A 14,463-nucleotide genomic window follows, 5' to 3' on the forward strand; every position below is an offset into this window, starting at 1 on the left:
ACTCCCTGCTCTTTCGCTGGAGCCCCCGCCTACGGAACTATTCCACGCACCTGCATCTGCCAGCCAGAGTACGGACCCAGTTGCGGTGGTGGTTGCAGTCCAACCACTTGAGCAGGGGGTCGAAGATGTCTTCACCCACGTGGACTTTGCTCACCACAGATGCCAGCCTGAGCGGCTGGGGAGCACACTGCGAAGAACTCACCGCACAAGGGCGGTGGAACAGAGAAGAGTCAGCGTGGAACATCAACCGTCTAGAGGCCCGGGCAGTCCGATTGGCATGCCTTCGATTTGCTCACAGACTGAAGAACAGAGCAGTCAGAATGATGTCCGACAACGCCACCACGGTGGCATACATCAACCGTCAGGGCAGAACCAGAAGCCGACAAGTATCTCTGGAGATCGCCCCACTGATGGCTTGGGCAGAGGTGAATCTTCAAGACATCTCCGCCGTCCACATTGCCGGGAAGGACAATACCACAGCAGACTTCCTCAGCAGAGAAAGCCTAAATCCGGGAGAGTGGCAGCTGTCACCCACAGCCTTCCAGATGATTGTGGATCACTGGGGGATTCCGGACATGGACTTACTGGCGGACAAGTCCAATGCTCAAGTACCCAGATACTTCAGCCGCAAGCGCGATCCGTTCTCACACGGAATCGATGCCCTGGTCCAGCCGTGGCCTCCAGGGACTCTGCTATACGCCTTTCCTCCATGGCCTCTGCTGGGTGCCATCATCCACAAGATTCAGAAACACCGGGGCCTAGTTCTTCTAGTGGCACCAGACTGGCCAAGAAGACCCTGGTACGCAGACATGAGAAGACTACTGGCAGGGGAGCCTCTTCCCCTGCCTCCTCTCCGGGACCTTCTACGTCAAGGTCCCATCCTCCACGAGGATCCAGCTCAATTCTCTCTTACAGTCTGGCCATTGAGAGGGCTAGACTGAAGAAAAGAGGTTACTCGGAGCCCGTGATAGATACACTCCTCCGAGCTCGTAAGTTTTCCATGTCCCTCACCTACGTAAGGATCTGGAGAATATTTGAGGCATGGTGCGACACTCACGGCACCAATCCACATGCGACCACAATCCCTATTGTGTTGGATTTCCTGCAGGATGGACTTCAGAAGGGTCTCTCCCTCAGCTCCATCAAAGTTCAGGTGGCTGCGCTGTCTTGCTATGGTCCCAGGAGGGATGGCAAGACCATCGCCAAGCACCCAGATGTTTCTCGCTTCCTGCAAGGTGTCAAGCATATTCGTCCGCCACTAAAGTGGCCTGTGCCCTTATGGAACCTCAATCTTGTTTTGGATTTCCTCGCGGGATCCACCTTCAGACCCCTTCGGGGACTGTCTCTTCATTCTCTAACCTTGAAGATGGTGTTCCTATTGGCGGTATGTTCGGCACGCCGCATCTCAGAGCTACAAGCACTGTCCTGCCGTGATCCCTTTCTCAGAATCACTCCTGAGGCTATCCATCTTCGTACGGTTCCCTCCTTTCTACCTAAAGTGGTTTCACAGTTTCATCTTAACCAAACCATATCCTTGCCTACCACGGCGGGTTTGAAGAAATCTGAAGAAGGGCGTTTATTACGCCATCTCGACATTGGCAGATTGCTGCCCAGATATCTGGAAGTGACACAAGAACTACGAAAGACGGACCATCTGTTCGTCCTGCACAGCGGGAGGAAGCAAGGTGAAGCGGCCTCGCGGCCCACCATCGCCCGCTGGATTAAAGAAGTTATCAGAGCAGCTTATGTAGAGGCTGGGAAGTCTCCGCCTCTACAGGTCAAGGCTCATTCTACCAGAGCACAAGCGGCATTCTGGGCGGAATCCAGGATGCTGTCGCCTGCAGAAATATGTAAAGCGGCGACGTGGTCCTCCCTCCATGGATGTCCAGGCTAGGGAGGACTCAGCATTTGCGAGGGCGGTACTACATGGTCCTCCGGCAGTCTCCCGCCCAGGCTGGGAGTAAAGCTTTTGTACATCCCATTCGTTCTGAGTCTATCTGGCTACACGCCAGGAAATGTTGAGATTACTACCTGATAATCTCCTTTTCCTTAGTGTAGACAGATGGCCTGAGCATCCCGCCCAGCTGCCTATGTACATGGGTTTCACCGATTCAAGGTAAGCCATGTCATCTATTTCCATAAGAGCGTACACTCTACCAGGTGTCAACGCCTTCCGGTTGTGAATGCTGGCGGTCTCCAGCTACTATCAATCGGTCAGGGGAATCCTGTTTCACTTTTCACTGAGCGTCAGTACACACATCCATAACACTTTTGCAAGGAAGATTACTGAGTTGCTGCGCTTCCTGTGGGGATATATATACCCCGTGCTGACGTCAGATCCGTCTCCAACTGCTAGCACGCGGATACTATCCCATTCGTTCTGAGTCCATCTGTCTACACTAAGGAAAAGGAAATTATCAGGTAGTAATCTCAACATTAGTGCACTGGGGGTGAGACTTTCCAACACCACCACTAGAAATGTAATTCCATCTTTGATCAGGAGTAAAGTGTCCGGCGCTAAGAGAACCTGGTTTAGGTCAAGTGTATTTTTCTGCATCGGGGAGTACTGCTTAATGCTTTAATTTGCTTGGGATTTCCATGCAAGGACAATAAGCAGGATATATTGTTCTAAATGCACATTTTTGTGCAGGTAAAAATTCCTGCATGAGCAGTAATTTTTTCATGCACAAAATGTGCATTCAAGTGCAGGTAAAACGTGCATTCAACTGAACGCACTTATTGCATTGGCCCTGTTGGTAATCAGGCCACCTATAAAATCATTCATCCTGGTAAAGTCACTGCTAAAAGCACTAGTTAAGGCCTAGTACTGCTTTTGGAGGACAATAATCATTAAACTGCCCTGTTAAATCAGTGTATTAAATTCAAAGTATAGTCAGATGATTGCAATCCTATGCCTACAGATTTTACTGCAGGAGTTCTTTGATCAAGCTTCACATAGAGTACTAATCTAGAACTGGCTTTTCTATTTTTTTTTTTTAATGTCAGATATTCTGTTGGAAAAGGCACACATTTCCATTCCATCCAAACCCACAGAAACTGAACAAAAATGATTATTACAGCACAAAATGTAAAAACAGTTACCTATGAATGGCTATATCCCAGGATAAAAATAACCCGCATATGATACATTATAAGCAGTGTCCATGGGAGAAATCACATAATTAACTTGGTGCTACATATTTTACAGTCTGCCACAAAATCAACATTTCTCACAGCTTTCACACCTTTTAATTCAATATTTTGAAAAAATCTGTAGGGTATCTTCCTGCTTCATTCTCTGCTCTCTCTCTCTGCTCTTGTTCAGCTCCTCCTTTCCCAAGCAACCTGAAGGAAACCTCCTTTTGCTCCCCCCATTTTCCTTTCTCCTGTTGTGAAGTGTAGGAGAGATGAAGTGAAATTGGAGTGGACAGAGAAAGCAGTCAGAATGTTTGATCTCTCAAAGATTTCTTATGTTGGGCACACCCAGCTAGTTTGGTTTGAAGGATATTCACAGTGAATATGCATGAGATAGATTTGTATGTACTGCCTCTATTATATGTAAATCTATCTCAGGCATGTTCATTATGAATATATTTAAAACCAGTCTGGCTGGTTGTGTCTGAGGACTGGGTTAAAAACCACTAGTGTAATGTCATTAGAGGGAAAAACTATTGAAATGCTATTAAGAAAAAAGTGTTGCATCTTGAAACAGAGTATAGGATGCCAAACCAGCATTGTTTAACAAAGAAAAGGTCCTGCCAGACAGACATGAATGATTTCTTTAATGAAGTGCTTTGGGATAACCTGCACTGAACAAGAGCTACAACCCAAAACAGTAGTAGTAAAAGTGCATCAGGGTTCCAAAAAAGCATGGGGTAATCTACACAAAGAGGCAATTACAGTCCACAAATAGCAATGACATAATCACTTCAGGGCTCCAAGAAAGCATGAGGGTAATCTACATGGGACTGCAGTTTCAACCCAAAAAGAACAGTAGAATGACTTCAGGACTCAAAGAAAGCATTGGGGAGATCAACACTATGATGACTTGGCCATTTTTAGGACAGATATGAGAAGAGGGTTGAGAGATCAGGTGGAAAACCCAAGAAGGGAGTTAGTGCTGGGTTGAGTTTGGGAATTTTATGTGCACATCTACGAAAAGAGGATGAATCTCAACTGGGAAAACTGGATTTGCCATTTTGATTTTTATCTCCCATCAATTATGTTACTATATAAGTGACAAATGTCATGAATCAGGGCTAGTAGACATTGCCTATTTGTATTTAAGTAAGGCTTTTGGTATTGTTCTATATAGAAGACTAGAAGGCAAGCTGAACAATATGAGGTTAAGTTGGGAAGCTATTAACTGGGTGAGAAATTGGTTGAGTGGTAGAAAATGGTTGTAAATGGAGCCCATTCTGGTGAAGGCAAAATGAACCATAGGGTTTAGTAAAGGAACCACTTCTTTTCAGTATAGACGTAAAGAAAACATGCAAAAATGTTCTACTAAGAGGGTTTTTGGTGAGACCTCATTTGGAGTACTGTGTACTAGAATGTGCAGAGGCAAAATTTTCATTTTGGTTCATTTATTCATTTTGTAGGTTGCCTCCATTCGTTTGGCTTGTTCCAAATGAAAAAAATGTTTGTTCATTCCATTCATTTTTTTCCTTTTTCATTAAAGTCAGAGAAGTTTGTTTCTAATTCTAATGAAACATGTAGGTAGACATTCTCAGAAAGGGGAAGAGAACTACAAGGCACTAAGACTATGGCACCAAAAATGGCATGAATAGCTTGACACCTGAAAGGGGCAAAAAGTTACCAGCAGTGGCAGGAACTCTCCAAGTTATCATGAGAGAAACCCAGCAACAGCGGGAAGAATACCCCAAGACTTCAAAAGAGATCACCATGAATAGTGGCCTGAATCCCAAAGGCAGTATGAGAGGGGCAAAGTGGCACCAAGCATGGTATGACCATCCTAAGGCACCATGAAGGGATAAAATAGCAAACACGATAGGAAAAACCCCAAGGCACTGATAGAGGGATAAAGCAGCACAAAGAATGGCATGAGGAACCCAAGACACCATGAGAGGTGCAAATCAGACACCCACAGTGGCAAAAACACTCCAAGGTATACAGCAGTGATGGGCAAACTCCAGTCTTCAAGTGCCACAAACAAGCCAGGTTTTCAGGATATCCACAATGAATATGCATGAGATAGATTTGCATACAATGGAAGTAGTGCATGCACATTTTTTTCATGCATATTCATTGTGTACATTCTAAAAACCTGGCCTGTTCGCTGCACTCTAGGACTGGAGTTCACCATCAGTGGTATAGTGTCTGGGATATGGCAGTAAAGTAAGTGTCAGACCCCCAAGGCTTAGCATAAGGACTATAGCAGCAAGGCAGAGTGGCAGCAAGAACCTCAAGGTGGTGCATCAGAGATATACCACCTAGGGGATCTTGTTGTTATATCGGGAGCATGGAAGCAAGACCCCCAAGTATAGAATCAGAAACAGGGCAGCTAGGCAGAATGACAGAAATCTTCTGCCCCTGCCATTTCCTCCTTTTCCGTTTGCTCATTGTGGCCTGATGGAATTAGAAGTAACTACTGGAGTTTTTGATGGCAGAATACATTTTGATATTGTACCACTCCCCGGTACCATAGTAAAAACTGAGTTTATGTCTGTCACATACACTCAGTCAAGTTCAGACTGAGTCCACCTCATTGCTTAGCAAACACAGTGCCAACCTACCAAGCAGAGTTAGCAGCTTACTAGTGGCACAAACTGTCTGTCTTGCTAGTAGCTAGGGCTTTCCTTCACAGTATGTGCAAAAATGGTGCTCTCACACAAGGGATTGGAGGGAGGTCAGCAGGTGTAAAATTCTAAAACCCACAGGAATGTAATACAGCTAGTGGCATTTATTTTGTTCATGTCCACAGATTTGGTTTTCTGTGTGGTGGTGATGACCTTTTTTTAGTTTTGGGGGGGTTTTTTATGACTGTCCCGCAACACTTTTCTTGGTGTGGGTTATCTGTATTTCAAGATATGCTGATCATTCATCATTACATGCTCCTCATTATTTTCATGTATGGGGTCTGTGTTTTTTTGTTTACACCAAATCTTGTATGCCGTTTAGGTCCAGAGCACTATTGACTATTTCTCTGGGTTTTTTTTAATAGCATTATATCAGAGGAATGACAATGTCATGTCTGGTTTCTCTAAGAAATAGATGCCTGACGTCTGTCAATTAAAATTTATTTCGAAGGAGACAATAAAACACTTTAAAAAGCCCGACTCAAGCCGAGCTTCGCTCCTGTCTTGGAGTTGCTTCAGGGACTTGAGGGACTAGGTTGGCACTTTTTCCTCAGATTTGCAGAGTCCTTGGATGCAATATCTAGGAACAGCTGATATTAGAATAAGAACATGAATCAGCATGGATCATAATGTACAGCTTAATGAAGTAGGATGAAACTTTTTGCTCTTTCTGTACAACATGAGGTGATATATTTTTTCAATAACCGGTTTTATTGAAAAAATATATCACCTCATGTTGTACAGCTCATCCAATACTGTAAAACTGTCAGAGCAAAAAGTTTCATCCTACTTCATTAAGCTGTACATTATGATCCATGCTGATTCATGTTCTTATTCTAATATCAGCTGTTCCTAGACATTGCATCCAATGACTCTGCAAATCTGATTGAGGAAAAAGTGCCATCCTATTCCCTCAAGCTGAACAGTATAATCCATGTAAAGCACATTAAGCCCCTGAAGCAGCTCCAAGACAGGAGCGAAACTCTGCCTGAGTCGGCTTTTTAAAGTGTTTTATTGTTTCCTTTAAAATAAATTTTAATTGACGGACATCAGACATCTATTTCTCTTTTTTACTTCCTCACAGATATTATAGATGGCTTACCTTTTTATTTTGTGGGCCCATGTCTGGTTTCTCTGTCAGCAAATAAATCTGTTCTGAATAAGAAGCTGACAAAACATTTCTCTATTTCAGATTGTTCAGTAGGCACGATCCACAAGCAGAGGAAGCATTGGCAAAAAGCAGAGGACGAAACAGTCCCAATGGCAATCTCATTCGCATGCTGGTGCTTTTCTTTCTAGAAAGTGAGGTGAGGATATGGGGATTTCTGGTTATGAAGATTTGTTCCAGCAGAAAATCTTAAGGTGAAATGTAGAGAATCTTAAAAGTGCCTTTCCATGTTTGTTCCACTCTGGATAATGCAAATGACTGGTTTTGAAATAGTACACATGGAAATCACCCTTTGCGTCCCATTTTCTTTGTAAATAATTCCCTTACTTTATTTAGCAACATTAATGCCTATTTGTTTAAATAAGATATTGCTCCCTATACAGTAATGTTTAACAAAAAATTAGATTGGAAATACGTAGGTAACAGGATCCTAACAACAGATGTTCATAAGTACTAAATCTTTTAAAAAGAAAATTAGGAGTAATCAGGCTGGCATAATGACTCAACAGCAGTGCTGGGTAGTACTGTGCAAGAGACCAGGGCTTGATTTGTAAGCTTGGCTTCTGCTTCTTGGGCTAGATGGAGCTGGGAAATGCCATGAACATAGCATTCACAGCTTCTGAGGGAGCATCAGAGCCCAATCATTACATAACAATGGCTGATTTAAGAGCCTATACACAGGAGCTGTGTATAGAAAACTTCAGAAAAATTGCATCAGAGAAAAAAAGAATGCAGGCACACAAAACCATAATGAGAGAACACCCCCCCCCCCCCCTCAATTTAAAACTATTATGTCATCTTTCTCTAATAGAGTTCCTTAGTGATTGAAAGAACTTGCCATGCATTTCACAAGTATGTTCTTGGAGACCGAAGTGGATGGAACTATAGAGAACCGCATTCGACCCCCTTTTCTTAACCACAGCTATCAGCATTCACTGAATTATATACTATCTTTGATGTTGCATGTACTCAACTCCTTAAAGCAATAGAAAGTAGATGAAAAATCAAAGAAACCTATCAAAATGGAGTTGTGGAGCTTCAGAATATGAAGGAAACTGGAGTTAGAGAACTACAGTAGCTATGTCTTCTGGTAAAAAATAATGAGATGCAAAAGCTTCAGGGTTGTGCGGTTCAGGAGAATATGGAAACACTAGAGCTAGGTATATTGTTAGTTTTTTGTCTGTATAAAGTAGCTGACGTGAGTCATTTCCAGCAGCTTGGATAGATTTAAAGAAGAAAGCTGTTTTGGGCTTTGATTAGCTCTCTATAGCCATTTAAAGCAGGACAGTATATTTCTCGGTCGTGCTTAAGACAAGTTTTTCACCAAACGTGTTCTAATTTGTGTAGATTAGGTTTTGTAATTCCAGTCTCATGTGAGAACCATTGGACATGTCTCCTCCTTTTTATCTTCTCTACAACTCCCTATCCCCCACTAATTTGTTTATCTGAGGTCTTGAGAATTTTTAGAAGCTAAAATGAGATCACGGATAAAAGTTTAGGAAGCATTGGTCTAGCCAAAATTCAAGTTAAGAGGAAAACACTATTTGTGGAGGATTTGGAGAATTTGGTCAAGGACTTGGAGAGTCTGCCCTCCAGACATCTGGAGGTTAGACCTAAAGACTTCTTCCATTCTTCACCAGCTGGGACTTGCTTCAGGGAATCGAAGCAGTATGATCTTGGGAAAGCTTCCTCTATATTGCAATGAAATAGACCATTTCATAGGCCTCAGGCCTTTCAAGGAGACAAAAGGAGTGGAAGAGATGGGATCTCTATGGATAGCAACCATAGCTCCCAATGAAAGTTGAAGAGTCTTGTCTCTGGATGTTCAGATATATGGTCACCTGTGCTTGGTTTACCGGAGGTGGGCCCACCTCCCATACCGGAGGTGGATTCTGGATGTCATGAGAGACAGTTATGTTAGGTCATCCTGTAGCACCTTATCAGGTAGGAGTGCTGATTTCAGTACTAGAGTTGGAGCTAGGCCAAGAAAGATATTAGATTTACTTTGTGGCTCTCAAGAAAAGAAGGTGCCTTCCTGCCTATCTTGAATCTGAAGTATGTCAACCAGCTATTGAGGGTTTCTCAGTGCTAGACAGGGGAACCCTGTGATCCATCATGATGATGAAACAGGGAGAGATGTTAACATACCTGGATTTGGCTGAAGCCTTTTTCAATTTCTTATCTGCAATTTACAGTTCTATGGCTTCACTTCCATTCTAGGCATTGCTATTCACCTTGGCTGCAGATTCAGTAATTCCTGAAAGTTGATGATGTGCTGGTGGCAGCATTGTACCGAAGGGGTTTTGGGCATCCTTTTCTGGTTGATTGGCTGATTCAGGTGAAGTCATAGTAACATATACATAGTAATGATGGCAGAAAAAGATTACATGGTCCACCAGTCTGCCAGGCAGGCTTCCCTAGGTAGCAACTTCCACTCCATGCAGACTACCCTATGTTTCTCTTAAGGGTAGTAACTGCCACTCCGTGCAGTTATCCCAAGCTTTATGATAACCCATAAAAATTTCAGCTTGTGACATTTTATACTGGGTGATGAGCTTTCTTGAAAATTCAGATGTTGCTGCTTGACGTGCGTTGCTTATGGACTTTGCTATGGAAGCAGTCTTCTGCTTTTTCCCATATGCCTGAATGTCAGTACCCATAGAAGTTGGGGCCCTCTTGTTTGTCTGAATCATGTTCTCCTTTTCCCCCTGCCGTCGAAGTGGAGAGCAATGTTGCAGTTGCATTAAAAGCATCAAGCCTTATTGGTTAAGGATAGTAATCTCCATGCCTTCTGCCAAGGGTAGTAACTGCCGTACCAGCAACTAACCCCCCTGCATGCTCTCTTCAGTTGTTTAGGTCTGGGCCTTAGAAGCAGTCCTATGCTTTTTCTATTATGACTGTGTAGAAGTCTGGACCCTTGGTTGTTTTCTGAATCCAATTCTCCTTTTCCTTCCTTGCCGTCAAATGGGGAGCAATATTGCAGTTGCATTAAAAGCATCAAGGCTTCTTGGTTAAGGGTAGAAATCCCCATTCCTTTTGCTGAGGGTAGTAACTGCCACATCAGCAACTTACCCCCCTGCACACATTTCTTCATGTTGGTCATATAGCCTTTAAGCATCCACAGTGTTTTTCCCATGCCCCTTTGAATTCTCTGACTATTTTTGTCTTCACCGCCTTCTCCAGAGGGCATTACAGACATCCTCCACCCTCTCTGTGAAAAATTATTTCCTGATGTTGGTTCTGAGCCGTCCCCCCTGGAGTTTCATTTCGTGACCTCTAGTTGTATTGTTTTCTTTCCAACAGAAAAGGTTCAAAGTGTATGCATCATTAAAAGCTTTTAGGTTTCTGAAGGTCTCTATCATATCTCCCCTGCACCTAGTCTCTTCCAGGGTGTACATATTCAGATCCTTCAGCCTCTCCTCATAAGTCTTCCAATACAGACCCCACACCATTTTGGTCAACCTTCTCTGAATCTTCTCCATCTTGTCTCCAACCGTTTTGAGATATGGACTCCAGAACTGAACACAGTACTCCAGGTGAGGCCTCACCAAGGACATCTTCAGGGGTATTATCACCACCTTTTTCTTACTGACTATAACTCTCTCTATGCAGCCCAGCATTCTTCTGACTTTAGCTATCACCTTGTCACATTGCTTCACTATCTTGAGATCACCAGATACTATTACTCCAAGATCCCTCTCTTGATCCATGCACACTAGTCTTTCAACCCCTATCACATAAAGGGCTTTTGGATTTCCACACCCCAGATGCATGACTCTGCATTTCTTGGCATTGAATCCCAGTTGCCAAATCTTTGACCACTCTTTAAGCTTTGTTAAATCACTTTTCATTCTCTCTTCTCCTTCAGGCATGGCCACTCTGTTGTCGAACTTAGTATTATCTGCAAATAGACAAATTTTAACATCTGTCCCTTCCGCAGTGCCACTTACAAAGATAGTGAACAGAACCAGTCCCACCACCGATCCCTGTGGGACTTCACTTAACGCAGTTCTCTCTTCAGAGTAGGTTCCATTTACCTTTACATGCTGTCTCCTATCAGTTATAATCCATGCCACCACCTTGGCACTCACTCCCAAGCTTCTTATTTTGTTCATTAGCCTCCTATGTGGGTCCATATCAAAAGCTTTGCTGAAATCCAAGTAGATAATACCAAGCTCTCTTTGTCGATTCAATTCTTTAGTCACCGAATCAAAAAAAATCAATCAGATTTGTCTGGCAGGACCTTCCCCTGGTGAATCCATACTGTCTCAGGTCCAGCAACCCACTGGATTGTAGATAAATCACTATCCTTTCCTTCAGCAGTGTCTCCATTAATTTTTCTACCACTAAAGTGAGGCTAACAGGCCTGTAGTTTCCAGCCTCCTCTCTGCTACCACTCTTGTGAAGTGGGATCACCACCGCTCTTCTCCAATCCCATGGCACCACTCCCTGTTCCAGGGAACAGATCCTTCAACTGACCTGCCAACATATCTCTTGAGCTACCTTAGTATCCTGGGATGTATGTCATCTGGCCCCATACCCTTGACCTCTTTGCTGTCTCTTCCCATACATTCTTTTCTGTAAATGGAATTTTCTGTATCCCATCCCCATTTGTGGTCTTGTCAACCAGCAGCAGTCTCTCCATCATCATCTTTAGTAAACACCAAACTGAAATATTGTTGTGTCTCAACTGCCAGAATGAAGAACTCTTGCAAGATCTCTGTTTGGTGGCAAAATTTGCAAAGAGCAAGCTGGAGCCCACTTAGTCCTTAAGAGTATCTGGGAGGAGGGTGTGGTGTGAATGATGGAAAAGTTTTGGTAGATGTATGATCAAGTGCTTGGTTTGATAGATCAGAATCCTAGTGAATGGGGCTTAGGCCTGATGACAATGGCCCTAGATCTGGTGACCTGGGCAAGGGCACACACTTTATTTATTTATTTTAAAACATTTGTTGCCCGCCCTTCCTATATTCAGGACAGGGTACAGTGGAACAATCATAATACTTTAAAACAGGAAACACATATATATATAAAACAAAAGTGATGAATATAATAAAATTATCAACATAATCAAATTAGTGGCTAGGAGAAGAGGAAGAAGTGTCGTTAAGCTGATTCCAAAATGGCTTTCATAAAATGTTTGTTTTGAGAGCATTTTTTAAAAATCTTCTTTCACAGAGAGTTCTTAATTCCTGTGGGGAGGGTGTTCCAGAGGAGGGGTCTGGCGGAGAACATAAGATATGCCATATTAGGTCAGACCAAGGGTCCATCAAGCCCAGTATCCTGTTTCCGACAGTGGCTAATCCAAGTCACACGTACCTGGCAAGTACCCAAACATTAGATCACAAGCTACTATTGCTCATTAATTACCTTCATAGAATATGAATTTATCTTCTAGGAACTTATCAAACCTTTTTTAAAGCCAGTTACACCAACTGCTGTAACCACATCCTCTGGCATTGAATTCCAGAGCTTAACTATGTGCTGTGTGAAAAATAATTTTCTTCAATTTGTTTTAAATGAGCTACTTGCTAACTTCACGGAGTGCCCCCTGGTCCTTCTATTATCTGAGAGAGTAAATAACTGATTTACATTAACTTGTTCTAGACCTTTCATGATTTTGTAGACTTCTATCATATCCCCCCTCAGTCGTCTGTTTTCCAAACTGAACAGGCCTAACTTCTTTAACCTTTCCTCATAGTGCAGCCGTTCCATGCCCCTTATCATTTTGGTCACCCTTCTCTGCACTTCCTCCAGTGCAGCTATATTCTTTTTGAGATGCGGTGACCAGAGCTGCACACAGTATTCAAGGTGCAGTCTCACCATGGAGCAATACGAAGGCATTATGACATCCTCCGTTTTATTCTCCATTCCCTCCTTAATAATTCCTAAAATTGTTTGCTTTTTTGATCGCCACAGCACACTGGGCCAATGATTTCAATGTATTATCCTCTATAACACCTAGATCTGTTTCCTGGATGGTAGAACCTAACATTATGTAACTACAACAAGGGTTATTTTTCCCTATATGCATCACTTTGCACTTGTCCACGTTAAATTTCATCTGCCGTTTGGAAGCCCAATCTTCCAGTCTCACAAGGTCCTCCTGTAATTCATCACAAATCGCTTGAGATTTAACTACTCTACATAATTTTGTGTCATCTACAAAATTTGATCATCTCTCATTGTACTCCTTTCCAGATCATTTATAATTATATTAAAAAGTACCGGTCCAAGTACCGATCCTTGAGGTACTCCACTGTTTACCTTTTTCCACTGTGAAAACTGACCATTTAATCCTACTCTCTGTTTCCTGTTTTAACCAGCTTGCAATCCACAAAAGGACATCACCTCCTATCTCATGACTTTCTAGTTTTCTTAGAAGCCTCTCATGTGGGACTTTGGATTTTCAGGAGGCGTTCGACAAATACACTACATCTACTGGTCCACATTTATTCACCCCTTCAAAAAACTGTTGGAGATTTGTGAAGCAAGACTTCCCTTGGGTAAATCCATGCTGGCTGTGTCCCATAAAACCATGTCTATCAAAATGTTTTGTGGTTTTATTCTTTATAACAGTTTCCATGATTTTTCCCGGCACTGCAGTCAGATTCACCGGTCTGTAGTTTTCCAGATCACCCCTAGATCCCCTTTTAAATATAGGGGTTATACCATCTTCCAATCTTCAGGTACATCGGATGATTTTAATGATAGGTTACAAATTTTTACTAATAGGTCTGAAATTTCATTTTCTAGTGCTTTCCGAACCCTGGGGTGTGTACTATCCGGTCCAAGTGAATTACTACTCTTCAGTTTGTCAATCAGGCCTACCTCAACTTCCAGGTTCACCGTGATTTGGTTCAGTTCTGAATTATCACCCATGAAAACCTTCTCTGGAACCGGTATCTCTCCAATATCCTCTTCAGTAAACACTGAAGCAAAGAAACCATTTAATCTTTCCATGATGGCCTTATCTTCCCTAAGTGCCCCTTTAACCCCTTGATCATCTATTGGTCTAACTGACTCCCTTGCAGGCTTTCTGCTTTGGACATATTTTTAAAAGTTTTTATTGTGAGTTTTTGCCTCTATGGCCAACTTGTTTTCAAATTTTCTCTTAGCTTGTCTTATCAATGTCTTACATTTAACTTGCCAGTGCTTATGCTTTATCCCAGGGGTCAGGAACCTATGGCTCGGGAGCCAGGTATGGCTCTTTTGATGGCTGCATCTGGCTCGCAGACAAATCTTTAATAAAAAAGTAAGAACATAAGAAAATGCCATACTGGGTCAGACCAAGGGTCCATCAAGCCCAGCATCCTGTTTCCAACAGTGGCCAATCCAGGCCATAAGAACCTGGCAAGTACCCAAAAACTAAGTCTATTCCATGTAACCATTGCTAATGGCAGTGGCTATTCTCTAAGTGAACTTAATAGCAGGTAATGGACTTCTCCTCCAAGAACTTATCCAATCCTTTTTTAA

General features: G+C 42.8%; 1 protein-coding gene across 2 annotated transcripts in view; it reads left to right on the forward strand.

Moving 5' to 3' along the window:
- Positions 1-14,463, forward strand: part of STAG1 (stromal antigen 1) — an 815,655-nt gene that overhangs the window by 350,671 nt on the left and 450,521 nt on the right. For both annotated transcript variants that reach the window (XM_029617274.1, XM_029617273.1), the window contains one exon: positions 7,012-7,126. In XM_029617274.1, the coding sequence (XP_029473134.1) occupies positions 7,012-7,126 (115 nt within the window). The remainder of the gene's footprint in view (positions 1-7,011; positions 7,127-14,463) is intronic.

The sequence above is a fragment of the Rhinatrema bivittatum genome, chromosome 9 (assembly GCF_901001135.1).
Source record: "Rhinatrema bivittatum chromosome 9, aRhiBiv1.1, whole genome shotgun sequence".
In the NCBI taxonomy this organism is placed as follows: domain Eukaryota; kingdom Metazoa; phylum Chordata; class Amphibia; order Gymnophiona; family Rhinatrematidae; genus Rhinatrema; species Rhinatrema bivittatum.